At 42.9% G+C, this 20,707-nt stretch overlaps 1 protein-coding gene across 1 annotated transcript in view; it reads left to right on the top strand.

The window, feature by feature from the left end:
- Positions 1-20,707, top strand: part of ca10a (carbonic anhydrase Xa) — a 305,233-nt gene that overhangs the window by 125,437 nt on the left and 159,089 nt on the right. The window contains exon 4 of the mRNA XM_069665152.1: positions 7,724-7,866. Within this exon, the coding sequence (XP_069521253.1) occupies positions 7,724-7,866 (143 nt within the window). The remainder of the gene's footprint in view (positions 1-7,723; positions 7,867-20,707) is intronic.

The following is a 20,707-nucleotide window of genomic DNA, read 5'->3' on the forward strand; positions in this document are numbered from 1 at the left end:
GCTGCTGGCATGGCATGCAAAGGCAGCCACACCGTCCTGACAGAAATAAGGCTGCCTCCTGGTGTGCGAGGCCTCTGACAGTCCGTGTAATGTCTACACTGCACTGGAGGTCACGTTTAGAGGCTTATCTCATAAAGCTACAGACTATTATACTCTGTTGTCGTGCAGGTCAAATATGTTTTATACTTGCGTGAAACTCAAAGTGTAGACAGCTCAGAGAAAGAGCTCCCACCTTCATAGGGATTACCAAGGAAAGCTTTATATTGCTTGTGAGTCGGTGTTGTGAGATTACAGACTTACAGTGAGCATAACTGCTGTCTGTAGCACAGCCTCCACTTACTGTCCATAGTGAACCCTCAGTAATTAAAGGGTTAAGTCTGGATGAGTATTTCAAAGTGATTTGAAACATAACTGTGGTTGCAGTGACCGCAACATTTTAACCCTGTATCAGCGGAGCACCTTAACTCTGCAAGAGTTTGTCGAGCCACATTTAGAAGATACTCCAAGGTAGGGCTGGGCGGTATGACCTAAAATTCATATCACAGTATACATCGAATCCCTTCACGGTAACGGTATATATCGCGGTATAAATTTAAGGTTGAAAATTATAATAAAAAGCAAAGATATAATGTAATTTTTAGAGCATTTATTGTGCAGAAAGCAGAACTCAAAACTCAAAATTAAACCCAGCACTATATGGTGCAAAATAGTGCAAACGAACACAAATAACATGTAACAGAAGTACAAAAGAATGTTTTCTATATTGCAAAACAGTTCGAACAAAAAAACAAAATACAAAAACAGTTTCTCAATTCTTCAATAATATAAAAATAAAGTGGATATTGTTAACAGTACTTCAAGTAAGAGAAGTTTTCTATAAGGCAAATGGCAAAAACAGTGAAAAGGTTCTGTAATCCAAAATAGTGCAAAAGTTAATCCTTCTGCTATTGCCTCACCCGTATGGTCATCAGGGAAATACAAAGTCTGCAAGCACCTGCTGGCCAGTTTCCACTCATCGGTAATGTAATGAATCATGAGGCTGATATAAGGCTCCATGGTGCGACTTCACCACAAGTCTGCAGTAGTTGCGTTGTATTTTAATTCACGGAGGTCTTTCTCAACTTTCTCTCGGAGCTGACCATACAGTTTGGGCATTTCTGTGTCGTTAAAATACTGGCGGCTCGGAGGTTCGTAACGTGGATCAAGGGTTTGAATCATCTCTCTACACCCGCTGCGCTCCACTGTATAGAAAGGGACCATGTCTTAGCACAAGTACGCTGTGATGGCTCTTGTTATGTCACTCCATCGCTTGCTCTTTCTTTCATAAACCGAACTCTTTGAAAAAGCTTGCGCAATGGAGGTCTGCTGTTGGGTAGTGGGGGAAACTTTTTTGCTTCCTCCCGTGTTGTTTGACCGAGCAGGTGTTTGAGCCGAGCGCAGCCTCTGGCTCTATGCATACTCGAGCACATTCTTCATCTTCAGATGGTAAAATAAATTGCTCGTATTACCTTTGTTTGCCGTCACCGTTGCAAAGTATTGTTTTCTGTTCAACATCCGATCTTTTAAATCCGAACCAAGTCCAAATCACGGACGTAGCACCGGTTTTTTTTTACCAACTCCTCCTGCTCAGCTGTCTCTGTGCTTGCAGTCATGTTGAGGCAGGTGCGATGACGTCATCGACGATAGGACGGTAGAGCGCAAATCTCAACCGTAGGCCAAATTTATATCATTTCCTACTCCAAAGTGTACATTTTTTTTGCTCTCATTTTATTAACTTTAAACATTCCGGTTGATATTCAGAGTATATTCACCAAGTTAAAGTTGTAATCTTGAAGATCTCAGTTTTGTTCTTTTTGGCAGCACAATGTGGCGATAAACGGTAATTGCGGGAGCACACTTCCCAGATATCCAGACAGTGCTGCATGTGTGACGTCCACGGTTGGCTCCGGTTGTAACTCTTGATTTTCTTGGCTGACGGTCGCTTTCCTTTTCAGACTGTTTGCTTCATCTGAGCGTCGAGTTTGTTTCTTTTTCTTTGGATTTTTACTTCTTGTTGAAGTTGTATCTGTAGTCATCCATCTTTTCTTTGTTTGTTCAGCCATAGCAGATTACTGTTTACTCGCAGCACTTGCAGAGAGCGGAAAAGCAGCCGCTTAGCTCCGCCTACCCTCTCTGGCAGACCAGCCACTGCTGGCTGATGGAAAACGCGTCACTAACTGGGCGCAGCTTGTGATTTTTTCCGCCAAAGTCGCCACAGACACCTAGTCTGTAATATTACCAAGGAAAGCTTTATATTGCTTGTGAGTCGGTGTTGTGAGATTACAGACTTACAGTGAGCATAACTGCTGTCTGTAGCACAGCCTCCACTTACTGTCCATAGTGAACCCTCAGTAATTAAAGGGTTAAGTCTGGATGAGTATTTCAAAGTGATTTGAAACATAACTGTGGTTGCAGTGACCGCAACATTTTAACCCTGTATCAGCGGAGCACCTTAACTCTGCAAGAGTTTGTCGAGCCACATTTAGAAGATACTCCAAGGTAGGGCTGGGCGGTATGACCTAAAATTCATATCACAGTATACATCGAATCCCTTCACGGTAACGGTATATATCGCGGTATAAATTTAAGGTTGAAAATTATAATAAAAAGCAAAGATATAATGTAATTTTTAGAGCATTTATTGTGCAGAAAGCAGAACTCAAAACTCAAAATTAAACCCAGCACTATATGGTGCAAAATAGTGCAAACGAACACAAATAACATGTAACAGAAGTACAAAAGAATGTTTTCTATATTGCAAAACAGTTCGAACAAAAAAACAAAATACAAAAACAGTTTCTCAATTCTTCAATAATATAAAAATAAAGTGGATATTGTTAACAGTACTTCAAGTAAGAGAAGTTTTCTATAAGGCAAATGGCAAAAACAGTGAAAAGGTTCTGTAATCCAAAATAGTGCAAAAGTTAATCCTTCTGCTATTGCCTCACCCGTATGGTCATCAGGGAAATACAAAGTCTGCAAGCACCTGCTGGCCAGTTTCCACTCATCGGTAATGTAATGAATCATGAGGCTGATATAAGGCTCCATGGTGCGACTTCACCACAAGTCTGCAGTAGTTGCGTTGTATTTTAATTCACGGAGGTCTTTCTCAACTTTCTCTCGGAGCTGACCATACAGTTTGGGCATTTCTGTGTCGTTAAAATACTGGCGGCTCGGAGGTTCGTAACGTGGATCAAGGGTTTGAATCATCTCTCTACACCCGCTGCGCTCCACTGTATAGAAAGGGACCATGTCTTAGCACAAGTACGCTGTGATGGCTCTTGTTATGTCACTCCATCGCTTGCTCTTTCTTTCATAAACCGAACTCTTTGAAAAAGCTTGCGCAATGGAGGTCTGCTGTTGGGTAGTGGGGGAAACTTTTTTGCTTCCTCCCGTGTTGTTTGACCGAGCAGGTGTTTGAGCCGAGCGCAGCCTCTGGCTCTATGCATACTCGAGCACATTCTTCATCTTCAGATGGTAAAATAAATTGCTCGTATTACCTTTGTTTGCCGTCACCGTTGCAAAGTATTGTTTTCTGTTCAACATCCGATCTTTTAAATCCGAACCAAGTCCAAATCACGGACGTAGCACCGGTTTTTTTTTACCAACTCCTCCTGCTCAGCTGTCTCTGTGCTTGCAGTCATGTTGAGGCAGGTGCGATGACGTCATCGACGATAGGACGGTAGAGCGCAAATCTCAACCGTAGGCCAAATTTATATCATTTCCTACTCCAAAGTGTACATTTTTTTTGCTCTCATTTTATTAACTTTAAACATTCCGGTTGATATTCAGAGTATATTCACCAAGTTAAAGTTGTAATCTTGAAGATCTCAGTTTTGTTCTTTTTGGCAGCACAATGTGGCGATAAACGGTAATTGCGGGAGCACACTTCCCAGATATCCAGACAGTGCTGCATGTGTGACGTCCACGGTTGGCTCCGGTTGTAACTCTTGATTTTCTTGGCTGACGGTCGCTTTCCTTTTCAGACTGTTTGCTTCATCTGAGCGTCGAGTTTGTTTCTTTTTCTTTGGATTTTTACTTCTTGTTGAAGTTGTATCTGTAGTCATCCATCTTTTCTTTGTTTGTTCAGCCATAGCAGATTACTGTTTACTCGCAGCACTTGCAGAGAGCGGAAAAGCAGCCGCTTAGCTCCGCCTACCCTCTCTGGCAGACCAGCCACTGCTGGCTGATGGAAAACGCGTCACTAACTGGGCGCAGCTTGTGATTTTTTCCGCCAAAGTCGCCACAGACACCTAGTCTGTAATAATACTATACACTGCAAATGCAAAGGCTTTTGCATTGAAAAAAAAGACAACCTGAGTAAGAAGTCCACAAAACAGCACTCAGACAATTAGATAAGTCAGAAATAAACCTCAAGATAAAACCAGAAAAGACTAATGTTGAAATATGATTTCCCAAACTTTCCATTGAAACCTGCATCAAAGTGTCAGACTCACCCTCTGTCTGGAACATCATGTAAGTCGCAGTTTGTGTTTGTGTACGTGTATACAAAGTATTTCAACAATATTCTCATTCATTCTCATTTGAAACACATTCAAAACACACAAATTACAGCCTTCCATCTGTTTTCAACATGTCCAGTTTGCAATCCTGCTAGCTACCAGTGCGGTCGTTGAGCTCAGCCTACGGTAATGTTGATTGTTGTGAGGGTGGCGGCTGCACCGGACGCTCATGACGGCGCGCGTCTGTGATGAAGCATTAGCCAGATTATAGCGCCATCTTCTGGGTAAAATCCTGTAACACAAAAACATACCTCTACACTACTACACAAAAGTATTAAAAGTGCGTCTTATGCACTGAATTTTACAGTGCATGGAGTCACTGACCTGTTTGTGGATCAAACAAATTACTGCCTAACTTTAGCCCCTAACTTTACACACATTTATTTATTTATACCCAACGTATAAGAACAGTATCATCTTAACTAGATCCTGAAAAAGCAACTACTGGCTCCAAGAGCAGACAGTTAAGCGGCAACACTTTAAGTTCCTCATCACATCCGTGGATATTCCGAGGCAGAGGAAGCACAAACACTGCTTTAACAGTAACTCAGACGCCGTCCACAACTTGTTTAATGACATGCATGAGCTGAAACAAATCAGGGCTATTAGATACCTCTTTGTCACCGACCACCTGACAGTATTGGCGGTTTATGTTTTTTAGAATGCTGTCACAACTCTCTGCAGCGCAGTAATTCACTGTGTCATTTTTAGCATCCTACTGCTGCTGAAACAGGGTGGTTTAGAGCTGACAGTGAACCAAAGGAAACAAGTTGGGGCTTTAAATTCAAAACAAAACTGGTAAAATACTGTGAGACATAAATTCCTGTTGGTTACTCTTTACACTGTTCAAAATAGGCTACATAAAGTCTTCTTACCTAATGTAAGTAGAAAATACTTATTAGTGCAGCTTTCAGGTAAGCTTGGACCATGATCTTCACTTGCGCCTGCAGTGTCACTTTAGCCAAATGCTTCAGTTGATATTCATTCATTGTGGCAAACACCATCCAGTCTGCACATAACCCCGGACTGTGCAACGTTTTTCCTTCATTTGACCTGCTAAAAGTGCCTCTGCTGCTGCAGCACTCTTTGTCTGGTGTCTCCTTTGTCTCAGCTGTCATTTCCATTTAAGTGTGTGTGCGCAGCCTAGAAATAAACATCCTTAAACAGAGGAGTAGCACTTTCTCTGTCTCTAAACGAACTCTGTGTCTCCGAGTCTTGTCTGACTTGTTGACTCGCTGCGTCTTTAGCTTTGAACTCACGCTGTGATGTGTCTACTTCCGACTGATTCATCGTGAATTTGCATATTTTCAAATTATCTTGCCTTTTGTTGGAAATCTCAGAGGCATTTGCATATCACAATTCCAGTGAGTCACCCCTGCGTAATACTGTGTTCCTAAATGGGATACGCTGCTTGAGGCTGCAGCAGATATTGTGGCAAAGCGCTGCCTCCTGCGTTCGCTGACGATGATCAGCCTCTGCATCCCATCCTGTTGAAGGAATCGAATCCTTGGTCCCGGTGGCCAAGTCTTACATAAGAGAGTGACTGAGATGCTGAGATGCTTATCACGCCCACAGTGCTGACACTCTCTCACTGTGCCATCATGTGCTCTCAGTCTTATAGTACATGTGTTAGCTGATCACAGGCTAATTCCAACACTCTCACTTCAGTGATATCATCTCAATTCACAGGGAGGTTTTGACCACACAGATACAAGTCACTACAGATGACCCAGCAACCCTCGTGATTATCACGTTGGCTTTGCCATCTGTCGTATGACACCAGCAACCCATGCTACTGTATCCTCCAGATGGATGGTACGAACATATGGGAGCCTATGATGTTCAAACAGAAATGCCTGGCAGTGTGACATACAGTAGGTCCTATAAATAGGTGAGGTGTATCAAAGAGGGGCAGAAAGAGCTAGCTGACATTCACTGCCTTATTTTTCACACTTCCTTTGGTATTTTTCACTTTTTATTTAATAGATTTTGATGTAGCATGCAATAATACAAACATGCGAGAAACATGGTGTTAGCTTTATGTTGCTAATGCTAAACTTTTGGACCAGAAATTTTTTTTTCCTATTTAAAATAGGTTTTAGTCCATTTGTTGTCATGGAAACATGATGCTTGTACCGTGAGGGTGGGATGTCGATGGAAATAGTTCACAAACATATTTTTGTATCTTTACTCAAAATACAGTATTGTTTTGAATATCAGACGACCCTGATTCTAAGACTCCGCCCCGTTCAAGAGTCATTTTTTTAAAGAAAACAATTTATTTATGTCTGACTTTTAAACCACTTTGTTCTGAACGATCACCGTGTCTCTACGTCTTTCATCCCCCTGGCTCTGTAGTTGTGAGTGACGGCTGGCCTCAGTCATGAGGGGTACACTCGCTTCACAGATAGGTGGCGCCGTCGACTGTTGTGAACGTATTTCGGTATTTAAAAGTCTAGACAGCGAATATAAGATGATCCCACTTTTACAGGGAAAAAACGAAAGGAAAAGTGAATTCATATGATATTCTAATCTTTTGAAACATTCAGTCTAGTTTGACTTATAGAAAAAATGAAATGCAGCCACACTTAAAGGGGCAGGCCACCAATTTAACATATCAAATGAGTTCAATCATAGTAGGAACGGGGAGTTAAGTCCCTTTGTGAACGGTTTTATAATGTCCTCTGTGGCTTTAGAGACGCTTGTCATGTCAAGAATATAACCCCTCATTTATGTTACAGTTATGTCAGGTGTGATGGGAAATGTAGGCTCTACTGTTTGGGAAAATATGTCTTTTTTAATGTAGATTATTGCTCCAACTGTATTTGAAATTTCCAAAAAATGTTGAACACAAAAACAGTATGATGACGACGATAATAATGAAGCTACAAGAAATCCTTTGAGAGATTCTTGTAATTTTAGAATTTAAAAGACATTCACAGAAACATAATTGTGGAGCTGTCTTTAAGTGTTGCCAGTCACCACCGGTTGAACCCTGCTAATTACATTTCTCCCACTGTGAGTCTGGCAGGTCTGAATTAAATACACGCTGGAGCAGAAACTCTGGCCGCCACTGTGCGACCTCTGGCTGGAACTCGCTCCTATCTGTCCCGCGCAGATGTTGGCCCTTTTGAACGCCCGCCCTGTCTTTTGTGTTGCAGTGCCGTCATTCTGGGGGCTGGTGAACTCGGCCTGGAACCTGTGCTCTGTGGGGAAGAGGCAGTCACCAGTCAACATCGAGACCAGCCACATGATCTTTGACCCCTTCCTCACGCCCATAAAGCTGAACACGGGTGGACGCAAGGTAAGGAACACAAATCCAAACACTCACGCTGTTCTCTGCTGTCGGTTTGATGGATGTCGGCTTTGCTGACTCTCTTTTTGTTGCTGGTTGCATCTCCAAGATGTTAAAGTGTGAGTTACTATTGTGTATTTGTGGCTTTGGTGCTATTGTAGTTTGATAAGGTGTGTGTCCCTGATCGATGCTCCTGACTGGTCTTTGTGTTGGCAGACAATGTGAGCTATTCGTCCGAGGAACACTCTCCTGCAGATAAAACACAGAACGAATCAGCTATTCACAGACGCATAATGGTTTTGTTCTGGTTCAAGAAGAACGGTAACATTATCTTAAGGGCTTTGCTGATGAAATCCTGCAGCCTAACAGCAGATTAGTCTGCTTATTGTTTATTAGTTGCTCCTGTACAGTGGTGCACCGAGGATACAGTGGACGTGTATCAGGAATCTGCTGTGTGCCATATGACAGCAGCTAATTGGGAAGCCTTCACAGATGGGCTGCTTTCAAAAGTGCACAGTTGCAAGCTGGGATTAATGGTATGATTAGTTTATGTTTACATGCCAGAGATGAGAGCAGGGTTAGCCTCGGGCAGTGATGGAGCATATAGGATGCTTCGCAGTTTACCACCTATGGCGCACTCTTACATGTAATAGATCCAGAAATAGACCCATGTTAGACCTTCTGACCCCCGCTTTGAGTCTTTTATTGGAGGAGTTTAGTCTTTTAGAATTGAATTCCAGCTCTGTAAGAGAGAATAATAGAATTATAAGATCAGAACAGTTGCTCATACATTTTCTCACTGCTGTAATTTCTGCTGGAAATGAAAATTAAATTTAACAATTCCTCTTCCTGCGAGGGCTCACCCGCTGCTCCCCCCCTGCTCCCCCGAGGAGCTTTAAGAGAGCAGCTTCCCCGCAGAGTGTCCAGAGCGAGGACATCGCTCAGGATGGCACCATTTTATTACTCTTGGGATGAATCAGACGGAAGTTGAGAGAAAGGCACAGACAAGGCAACTCTCAAACACTAAAGGACAAATCTCTGTCTTCTTCTACCTTGGTTGTTTGCTCCTGTAACTAAAACTACTTGTTTTTATGTTTTCTGAACACGTGACGTCTTGTAGTCGTAATAGCATCACTAGCATCTCCGCTAAGTAGACAAAACAGAAGTGATGGTAAATGGAGGGAGGTTATCTTCCCTTGTACCAACCACATTGGTTTCTTTTAGTCATTAAGTGTGTTTTTCTAAAGTATAAAAGTCAAGGCATTTTTTCTTCTTATGTTTTTGTTTAACCTGTGCTGATATTAGTAACATCTAAACACAGCAGATACAGCTTTGATACAGTTTAAGGAGAGGGAGCACTAACAAAAGGCTTTTACCTAAAAGTCAATAGACAAATGTGAAAATAAATACAAACAAAAAATCTCTAACCACAAAAGTCCTGAGAGCTGAAAGTGGAGACATCTACAATAGGCACTTGTGCGAGTCAGAGTGACACTGTGAAATAAAGTCCACCTTAAAAACATCCTTTGTTTCAGCAGTCCGGCCTGTTTGCATTTAATCCCCTCAACATACCAGGAAAGTATTGCCATGAATACAGATTTTGAGGATCTATGACAATTTGACATAACTTCCACCTTTTCTCCTGACTCACAAAAGTCATGTAAATGTCCGTCAGCAAAACAAAAACATAAACATTAACTATGTCCCAATCCAGGGGCTGCTCCTTTTTGAAGGCCGATTGCGTCACAGCGGCGCGTCGAAGGCTGTCCCAATTCGAAGGCTCCTTCAGATGCGACCAACAAATGTGCCCTCCTTTTCCCGGGCTAAGAAGGATCCATCGGGTGCCTGGAGTGAGGACTTGGAATAACATTATATCCCGAGATTCATTTCGCGCCAATTCAAGCGAGATGGTAGTCGAGGAACACACTTTAAATGTAAAAGCTTTTGTGTTTCAACTCACTCGAATAGCTAGCGATACAAATGTTATGAATAATCAAAGGGACACTTGAAACAAAGTTAGTTATGCTTGCTAGTTAGCTCGCTAGCTACCTGTTGCTAGGCAACTGTATCAGCACTTTGTAAGGTTAGGGTAAGGGCGGGAACAGCTGGTGACGCAAACAGGAAATCCTCCATAGACCGGACCGTCTGGTTTCAGTTTCGCTTTAGCGAATGACTCATCCTCCGTAGGCCGCCTCCTTGGAAGGCTGAAGCCCCTGAATTGAGACACAGCGATTGTTTAAAGGAATTCTTCAAGAATAGCCAATGCCTGCCGTTTTTTGACCTGAGCCTACATGGAATAAGGATAACAAAAACTAAATTATAAGACTGTAGCTACTTAAGAATCTGCAAATCAACCAATTTAAATGACATCGTTACCTTACTGAGTTTAAGCTGTAAACCCTGTATCCACAGATGGATGCAACAGTTCACTTTAATTACCTCATACACATGTTGAAGGGCTGTATTACGTCATGTGTTACATCACACTGTACACAAAACCGATCCCAAACACCAACAGTCTCTGAGTGCAGAAATGTAGATTGTATTTGGGTGTTTTAGATATTCTGGTTAACAAAGCAAAAAAGATCCAAACTGATCCAGAATTTCTAAACATTTTACAGAAAGAAACCCCAGAAACTGCTGTGTAAAGTTATTAATTGCCTCTCTGGGGCATCACAGTTTTGGTGAGCCTTACAGACCCCCACACACTCACACTGTACACCATCACAGGCCAACTTTCTCATTTATCTCGGAGAAAAGTTTCCAAAAGCCATTTTGGACTCTTTTCTTTCCCTGCTGCTTTATCTCTCGCTCTCCTCCCTCTGCGCTCTCTCTCTGCAGCGGCCTAAATGTAATCTGTTGTGTCTCCATCTCTCTGAGCACCTGAGCTGTCAGCCGGCGAACACGAGGCGGGCTTCACCTTGTCAGTGCTGATTCATCCGCGCTCTGTCTCTGGCTGTTTGGCAGCCAGTCAGCCTTGGCCAAACACGCTACAGAGAGCCGTAAAGAGCTTCTGCTCGGGCTCGCTGCAGCTCAGCTCGCCACCTCCACACAGAGAGAGCTTAAATCTCGTCTCCTGCCCAGGAGGACAGCAAAGGGGCAGATTAACCCCCCCTAACCTCCTTATACAACACGCACATCAAATCTGCAGAAGGACGATGAACTCCTGCGCTAATAGATTTCCGTGCTGCCCTGTATTGTGGCTAATGAATAGTTAAGGGAAATTTAATTGACCTCCAAAGAGAAATTTTAATTAATGACGAGGAGACATGCGAGGCTGTGCTCGGCGGATTGAAGGAATCACACTTATCAAAAAGCCACTATTAATTGAATATTTACTCTGCCATAGATGAGCTGCAATTACTTGAAGAGATTTTAATGAATTTAATCACTTTGGCGCCGTGATGGAGGTGGAGAAATGATTTTGGAGTCCTCACTCGCCCGTGAAGTGTTTCCTGCACATTTATGAATAGTGCTTATGAAACAGGATTATGTGTCTTTTGTCCTCATTTTCCTGCTTTTTTTTCTAACTAAATGCACAGGGAATCTATTAGCGCGGTGAAATCCGTGGCGTTCTTCACATGTGGGAACGTGGGGCTCTCTCCTGCTTTTGTTCTTATGCTTTGATGTCAGGTAAGTGCAGGAAGCATTGTGAGCATCAGTGGCAGGCCGTGCGTTCCGTAAAAAGGATATTTGGTAATGACATCTCATTAAATGGGATCCTGAGTTCAGCTAAAGTCCTGTTTTTAAAGCTTTGAATCACAGTTTAGTTGCTGAACAAGCTCCGTAATCTTTCATGACAAACTTCTGAACATTGGAGCGGATTTTCTGCTTCAGCTTCTGTCGCCTTTCTTCTTCTACTGCTCATGAAACACATCGTACTGTGAGGAAATCTGACGAGCATGCATGCTGGTGTGTGTGCGTGTGTTTAGAAGCATGTGCATGTGCTACTGGCAGCCCAGAGTTTGCCTAATTACAGGGAGTGTTATGTAGAACAACAAACAGCAGGCTCTTGATGGCAGCTGTACTTCCACTCTGCAGAGAAGAAGCACATTCTTAGGTTTGCCCAGCTGGCCGACCAGCCGACCAATCAGACGTCAGTCAGTCACACAGTCACTAAAGCTTGTTCTGCCCGTGGCTTTAACACCGTGTGTGTGTGCGTGTGTGTGTCTGTGTGTGTGTGTGTGTGTGTGTGTGTGGAGCTGTCTGCAGGCCAGTGCAGGTCCTGCTGTGAGTGAGGGGTCTTCTCCAGGCTGACTCACTGCAGATGTTTGCAGATCACTGTGGCGGTTCACGACTATTCGTTCTTACTAGTGGAATGGTTTTATTTTCTTACCTGGTGCAATTAAATATATTTTACTGGGCAGCCAAAAAGTCCAGCTGAGCTAAGATTACATTATCTAGTCAACCTATTGCATCTTGTAGTTCACATTGAGAAACCATTAAGGTGTGCTTCAACCAAGAGCAACTGAATTTGAGTGATACAAACTCAATTCAAAATGCAGGTGTTTGTAAGCTGCATGCTTTTATACAAATTACAAATTAGCATCATGATATAATTATTTAGGCATTTTTTTAACCTGTTACTAACAATTTATGTTGGCTTCACAGCGCTGTAGTATGCCCGATTTCAGCCCATCGGTGACTCTCTTGATACAGTGACAGATGGACAGGCGCTCCACAGCTGAAACAGAACGCCGGTAGTTGGTGTCCATCAGAGAAATCCTGGTACTGACCTGAGCTAACAGCTCATCACACTGGGCACTGGTCAGCCTCAAGGAGCTGGAAGCAGCAGGACAGTTCATTCAGACACAGCTCAGGAGGAGGAGGGCAGGTTAACCCAGCTTGGTATGCATCTGGGTGATGTTGCGATCCCAGACACGGCAGCAGACGGTTTCCAGTGTTTTTTAAGGAGGGAATTTCTGTTTCACCAATGCAAATAAACACAAATGATCCTGAGGTCAAACAAGTAACACTGGTGGAAAACTGCCTTCGCTTTTGTTCTTAACACAGCTTTAGTCTTACAGCTTACAGTTTACAGTCTTACAGTTTACAGCTTTCGTCTTACAGTTATTAACAGGGTTGGGGAGTAATAGGATACAAGTAACGGCGTTACGTAATAAGGATACAATACCAGGGAACTGTATTCTGTTACAGTTACAGGAGAAAAAAAGGTAATTTGATTTTAAAATGAAGACGATAAAATACCAAAGATGCTCTATAACATTCGGCATCTCATTTCTAAACCGTTCGTCTGACCGTCTCTGATAATACCGTGCACCTGCACGCACACATTGCGACACATCAGGACACACAAGTCTCACAACACCGTTCTTCAAAGTTGCCACCAACAGTCTCTGGTTGCCATCAACAGTCTCTGGTTGCCATGGCCTGTGGTGAAACAAATGCTTCCACTGGGTGGGAATGGTTCTGCCTTCCAGCTGTCTTATGCAAGGACTCCACATCTAAAGAAACATTTACAGGTAAGACCAACCGCTAACGTTAGCTGCACAGAATTAGTTAAAATGTTAGCTAACCTGTCGTCTTCTTCTACTACTGAACAACAGTTAGTGACTCTGGTGAGGCCGCGGCCGGGATGGTGTGGGTAAAAACACAAGCCCCAGACTGGAACAAGTTTGAGTGTGAAGTTGTGTGAACAGCATACTTAACAAAGTACATTTAAATGTGCATAATTGCTACTTGTAATTTAAACGGGCATTCATTACAAAAGTCTTTATTTGCAGATTTAGTGCTGAAGTCATCCAAAAGAAACTGAAAGTAATCAGTTACAATACTTTAAAATTGATTGATTACAGGTAATTAGTAACTGTATCAGAATACATTTTTTAAGTAACCAACCCTTGTTATTAATAACTGTATATTGTAATAAATATCATTAATAAACCACCCCACACTTAAACTTCCTGTCCACATTGGCTTAGGAATGTGAGCATCCAAACCGGCTGTCACCTCCAAACATTTGGTGCTCTACACAACAGAGTCAATGTCCTGAGAAGTGTGAATGAACAAGCACGAGCTGATGTCGGCTACAAAAGGTGCAGAATGCATTATAACAGATTACTTAGACAGCAGTTTGGGTTGGCTGAACCTGAGTGGTTGCATTTGCAAAGGGAGCTGCCCTGTGTCTGTGTCGGTCTGTCTTCTGACGGACTGAGGCCTGTTCTCACTTCTGAAGGCGGGAGGTTGCTGTAATTTACTCGGCGTGCTGCAGCCATGAAGCTGAGGGATTCTTCTCATGTCTGCGGCTCCACAGATAGTTGGACGTGTAACAGCGATGTCGGAGCCAGCATCCATGACAAGTCCATCTGTGGGCCTGAATCTCAATTACCCAACAGAAGAGGGAGAGAAGGCAGAGGAGAGGGAAGGAGGATCAGGGTACGGTGGCCAGATGGCCTCAAGACATTCCTCTTTGTGTGTCCGGATGGTTCAGTATCTGCTAAACTCTACATCATTAAAAAAAGTTGGATTTTGGAAACATTCTTGCTTTTGTTTTTCTTGAAACTCAAACCCATCAAAACAGAAATCTTGACCTCATAATGCAACATGGAGCTGATGGGAGACAGATGGCTGTTCTCATGCGGTGGCGTCTTTTGAGAGCGAACACGAGATGAGAAAGGTAATTACTCAGACTGATTATCCTCTAAAATGCAGCCGTAGATGTCCAGCATTTTTAAAAGGGCACTCGGGGAACTGAATCCCTTCACAAAGTTTGCAGCAACTCTGAATCTTGAGACATTGTTCCATCACAGGTTTTGAAGTCAAATTGCTTTTCTGACCTTTAAACCTCGATGTGTTGAATTTTAAAATGAGACAATTTTAAGTTCTGCAAAATAAATTCCATGAAATGCCAGCAAGTTAAAGGAACTTACGAGCCAAAAGTGCAAACAAAGCCTGGACTCTGAGTTTGAAGTTGATTCAACAACAGAGTGAAACTTGTGATTGTGTCCTTCACATCGTTCTGGTCTGTGTTTCCTCGCAGGCGCGTTCCAATCCCCGGCAGGCTCGCTCGCAGTATGAGGTCTGTTTCTGTGTCCTCCCGGCCTGGTTAAAGGTGTTAGAGGAGTGTGTGCTCTTAGATTGTGTTTGGGGACGATTTGATGACTGGTGTGTGCATAGGGTGTGTGCAGCAGCATATGGCAGGATGTTTCACGGAGAAGTGGGTCAGAGTTAGCTTCCCTGCTGTCTCACAGAGCATGCAGGCCGGCCGAGGGAGGACTGTGGCTCTGCACTGCGTGACACACAGGACTGCATCTATCTGGGCTGTATAAAAGTCTCTCAAAGCTCTGATGAGAGATATCAGAAACAAGTTTCTCCTGTCATTGTAACAGGGGCAGTATTCCAGCTTTATTAATCTGTATATGAAGTGTTTAAAACAATGAATCTCATGTGATCTTGTTGGATTCTGTCCCTTCCGAGTCTGCAGCGGCTCTGCAGCGTGTTTGAAAAGCTCTCTCCCTCTTCCTCCCATCGTTGGATCTCCTCTCAAAGAGCTGGTAATGACATCTCCAGGGAGGAACTCTGTAGTCTTTAGTCTTCGGGGGTTTAGGGTTCAGCTCACAGAGGGGCTCTCAGGGCCGACACACATACTGATGTTTCTTATGAAAAGAAAGTGGACATAACAGATGCAGATATGTGTCTTTTTTTGTTCTTCAATTCTTCAGTCATTCCCCAACAGTTCCTTACTTTGAGGTGTCTGATTGTAGATCTGTTTTGTAATAGCTTAGGTTCCTTTATTGTCAACAAAAAGGGGAGAGAATTATTTAATAAAACAAAAGACAAGGCAAAAAACAACGGCTTACTGTGTAAAAATCCTGGAAATAGAATCCAAAAGAAAAAGACAAAATCCAACAACACAGGTGAAAACACGAGGAGCTACGAGCAGAATCCAAAAGAGTCCACAGAGAAAACAGTCGACAAAAGGTTTGACACAACTTCTCACTGAGATAGACGATGAACTGGCAAAGAAACAGGGGGAGACAAAGACTGTACACACTGGGGGGAAGCAGGGACAGGTGAGACTAATGGTGGAAAAGAAACAAAGGATGGAAGCAAAGCAACACAAGAGACGAAGGGACAGCAAAGTCAAAGAGGAAATGAAGACTCTGAACATGAATATAAACTATACAAAACTATTGACGGTAAAAGTCACAGACAGAATCATTTTAAACAAGTGGTATTGAAAAAGAATTGATAATTTCTACAAGCCATTAGTTCACCTTCATACAGGAAGTAAAATCTGTAAGTAAAAAAAGTGCAATATTTATTTATGTACTTTGATCTATTCAGAGTCTTTATACTTTGGTGGAATTAAATCATTTTAATCTCAAAGATCTCAGTATCGTTCTCTTTGGCGGCACCTATGGTGATAAACGGTAATTGCAGGAGCACACTTCCCGGATATCCAGACAGTGCTGCATGTGTGACGTCCTCGGTTGGCTCCGGTTGTAACTCTTGATTTTCCTGGCTGACGGTCGCTTTCCTTTTCAGACTGTTTGCCTTCATCTGAGCGTCGAGTTTGTTTCTTCTTCTTTGGATTTTCACTTCTTGTTGAAGTTGTATCTGCAGTCATCCATCTTTTCTTTGTTTGTTCAGCCATAGTAGATTACTGACTCGCAACACTTGCAGAGAGCGGAAAAGCAGCCGCTTAGCTCCGCCTACCCTCTCTGGTAGTCCATAATAATACTATATACTGCAAATGCAAAGGTTTTCATCAGTGGGCCACAGGCTCAGTCACCATTGTGTTACCTCATTCAGCAATAGATCGAGACTTAACAGACATTTACTCACATGACATCTTCCAGATTATTACTTTAAAGAAGTCGCTCGTAGTGGGTTTTATGACCGCAAACCTTACTGTTTTGGTTCACTCTCCCCGGCTCCTTGCACAGCACCAAACAGCTGGTGAAGATGTTGGATCACTTAGCAGCCGATCAAAAAGAAACTCATGTATTTCCTTCATTTATTGGTTTCATATTTAAAAAAAAACTGTTAGAAATGATCTGCTAACAAGTTCACTCCCTCAGAGGATGTTCAGTTTGGACCTTCTGTTGCCTCCGGGCGGGCAATACATCTATAGATGCAGCTCATGTTATAATCATAGAATAAATATGTTATAAGTGGACATTTTCATGATTAAGTTGGACATATGAATTTCCATTTAAAGATTAACAGTATAAAATAATCATGTCTTTACTGACTAATATTTCTTAGTAACAGAGACATCATTTCCTGTGACATCGTTCATCAGCCACAGAGGACTTCCTTGTCGCTCTCTAACTGGGTCAGCACTCCATGATGATTCCTCCACATGCAACCTGTGTGAGGAACATGAGTCCAAACTCAGCAGATCAGGCTGGAATAATTGATGAGGTCAGGCCGGAGCCCGTGGGACTCTGAGAGCCTTTGTTGCTGATCAAGACAAATTATTTAAGCTAAAGAGGTTACCAGACTTCCTGGACCTTAAGACATGCGAGTCAGTAATTAAAGTGCAGTTACTGGCAGGTCGGTCACACCAACACACACACAGACACATACTCTTAATGATGATGTTAATTAGAGCTGCCCGTGACTAGACTCAGATTTTCCTCGTTGACTACTGTTAGTTAAAGGTCCCATATTATGCAAAATTCACTTTGGAATGGTTTTCTAACAATAATATGCGCCCCCTGCCTGTCTACAACCCCCCCCCGAAATGAGAAAAGTCTATCCTCTCCTCTCTTGATTGCTCCACTTTTCAGAAAATGTGTGCTGACACAGCCTGATTGCAGCTTTTCCCTACATGACATCATGAAGGGCAATAACACCTCCTGCAGGTTGGTGACCCCGCCCCAGATAAATGTTTGGTCTGCCCCCTGAAACTTCCTTGCGGGCGCTGCTTCGGTAAAATAAACATGGCGAAGGTACGGACATAGCACAGCAGTTCAATCAAATCAATCAATCAATCAATCAAATTGTATTTGTATAGCGCCAAATCATAACCAGAGTTATCTCGAGACACTTCACAAAAAGAGCAGGTCTAGACCGACTCTTTGTTATGTTATTTAAAGAGAGGCCCAACATGAATCACCATGAGTAGCACTTAGCAATATTCGGCACATTGGCAGAAAAACTTTAACAGGCAGAAACCTCGAGCAGAGCCAGGCTCATGTTGAACAGCCATCTGCCTCGACTGGATGGGCCGAACATGGGATAGAAGGAGATGCAGGATAGAGACAGGCAAAGAGAGCAACAACAACATATGTTCTTGTTACCACAACAACATATGTCCTTGTTACCACAACAACATATGTCCTTGTTACCACAACAACATATGTCCTTGTTACATGAACAACAACAGACACATACTTATTGTTACAATGCCAATAATAGTTGCTCTGTTGATGGCTGCACAAACGAGCACAGGAGTCTATTTTTACCTCCTTCATCTGAGGTTATGTTGCTTTACTGTATCGGCCTATCGAGCGTGACAGCCTGTTGAATGTGGTTTTAGCATAGCAGCTAACGTAAGTTACTGTTGGTAACATAGTTTCCTTATACTACGTTAAAACCTGTTCTCTACGGCCCGTCGGCGGGCCGTCATCGCGATTGCTACAACATTTGCCCCGCAGCTACGATGATAACTTTATGTTGCCACTCATGTGTCACATCATTGGAAAGCTACGATCAAGCCCAAGATTCGATTGATATTAACCATTAAAAGATCCAATCACCACAGCGGGTGCAATCAACGGCGACAGAACATAAACAAACATTTACAAAATTGACGTAACTCACCGATGAAGGCTCACTGTATTCCACTGATGCATATTATTTTCATAAATTCATTCCTGGTACATTGCTAAAGGTCCAGATGATGTAATCCAGTAAAGTATTTAGTCCAAAAGCATTATTCCATCAATAAGTATCCACGGATTGCCGTTCGTCGTTACTAATCGGCCGTCAGAAATGCCGCATTTCCCCGTGTATTTACTATAATAACTTCATATTCCCTTTGAACTGCCGCTCCGTTCCGGTATCAAGGTGGAGGCCAGCTTCTTAGCTTTCTATAGAGGTCTCATTTGGATAGGAGGATACCAGATACCAATAGGAGCTTCCATTACTGATCTCAGCCTACAATAGCCAACCAGAGTCGATGTTGAAGGAAGGTGCCTGTCCCTCTTTGACTGAAGGCAGAGCCGGCCAATAGCAACCGAATTAGCGCATGGTACCGGAGCGAGAGGGGCGTGGACAGGCACAGCTCATTATCATTTAAAGCTACAGACACAGAAACAGCTTATTCTCAGTAGAGCTGAGTAGAGGGAGTTACAGGCTGGCCGAAGTCCAGGAACAAACTGGGTTTTTAGGCAACAGACTTCAAATTGACTGTTCTGGGACCTCTGAGACCTGTGTGAACTTGCTGAAAAGCAGTATAATATGGGACCTTTAAAGCCATTAATAACCCATGTGTGTATTTTATCTGCAGCTTGCCTTCAGATTAGTTGTTGTCAAAGATCATTAAAAAGTTCTCAAAGAGATTCAGAAGCTGCAGTTGTGCTGCGTGTTTTGTGATAATGTGACAAAAACAACGAGGACAATTTTAGTGCCTTTGTTCTCGTCATGCTAACAGAGGTGGCAAAGGTACAAACATGCCTTACTCAAGTAGAAGTACTAGAACTGATGTGAAATAAGTAGACGTACTGATTCAACGTGTTTCCTGCAGTAACAGTTTAGCGTCCAGGCTGTGAAATGTCGTCTCAGTATAAAGTAAAAAGAGTCCCTCTGAAGGGACATTTCTACTGGTTGTTTCTGTGCTAAGCTAACTGAACATACTGTATTAGTCCAAATATCATGTTTTCAATATCTTTTAGATTAAATCGCAGTGATGAGAGATCTTTTTATAGAGCAGTCTTTAAACAGCTGATGACAGCTCTGGTAACGGGCAGACCTCCGTTCTGTTGTTCAGTAACACACTCACATACTCTGCTGTCAGTGTCTAGAAGCGGCCGCTTTGAGGACCATGGTACTATTTTCTCTGTTAGCATCTGTTAGCTAAGATTGTTAGCATATTTAAGACGTGGTGGTATGGCGGCCTGTTGCAGTGTTTTCCAAGGCTACGTGGCTAGCCACCGGGCTTTGCACAGTTACGGTGGACAGTGTACTTTTTGGGCTCGCCATTTTCGGACATTATACTCACACACACATCATAACTCCACCTCGGTTGTCGGTTGACTAGTCCGACTTTTTAGCCACTTTGTTCCGGACGATCACCGTGTCTCTCCATTTTTCATCCCCCTGGCTCTGTAGCTGTGAGTGACAGCTGGCCTCAGTCATGAGGGGTTAAGTGGCATCGCCTACTGTTGTGAACGTATATCGGCCTTCAAAAGTCTAGCCAGCGAATATGAGAAGATCCCCCTTTTTCAGATGTATTTCCTGATGGTCAGGGATTTATTTGCATTCATTAGGTGCCTCTTCTCTGCTGTCAAATCTTCACGTCCTTTCCATTGTCTTTTACTGTTAGGTCTGTCATGTGGAATATTTACTGATGGATACATTGACACTCCTGTATGTTATTTTCTCATCCATTTAGAATTTATTCAGTATTAATAATGAGTAGGCAGCATACCATAATCCATTCCTAAGGGCAATTTTTAAAGTCAACACTGAACCTAACAAGCATGTCTTTGGACTGTGGGAGGAAGCCGGAGTACCCGGAGGGAACCCACACATGCACAGAGAGAACTCCACACAGAAAGGCCCCCTACGTCTGAACAGGGATACCTTCTAGCTGTTAGGCAACATCGCTAACCACTGCAACACCGCACAGCCTTGCCTACAGTAATGGTAAATGGAC

Source organism: Semicossyphus pulcher, unplaced genomic scaffold (genome assembly GCF_022749685.1).
Source record: "Semicossyphus pulcher isolate SPU_LCO1_2020_fin unplaced genomic scaffold, fSemPul1.0.p SCAF_16, whole genome shotgun sequence".
In the NCBI taxonomy this organism is placed as follows: Eukaryota; Metazoa; Chordata; class Actinopteri; order Labriformes; family Labridae; genus Semicossyphus; species Semicossyphus pulcher.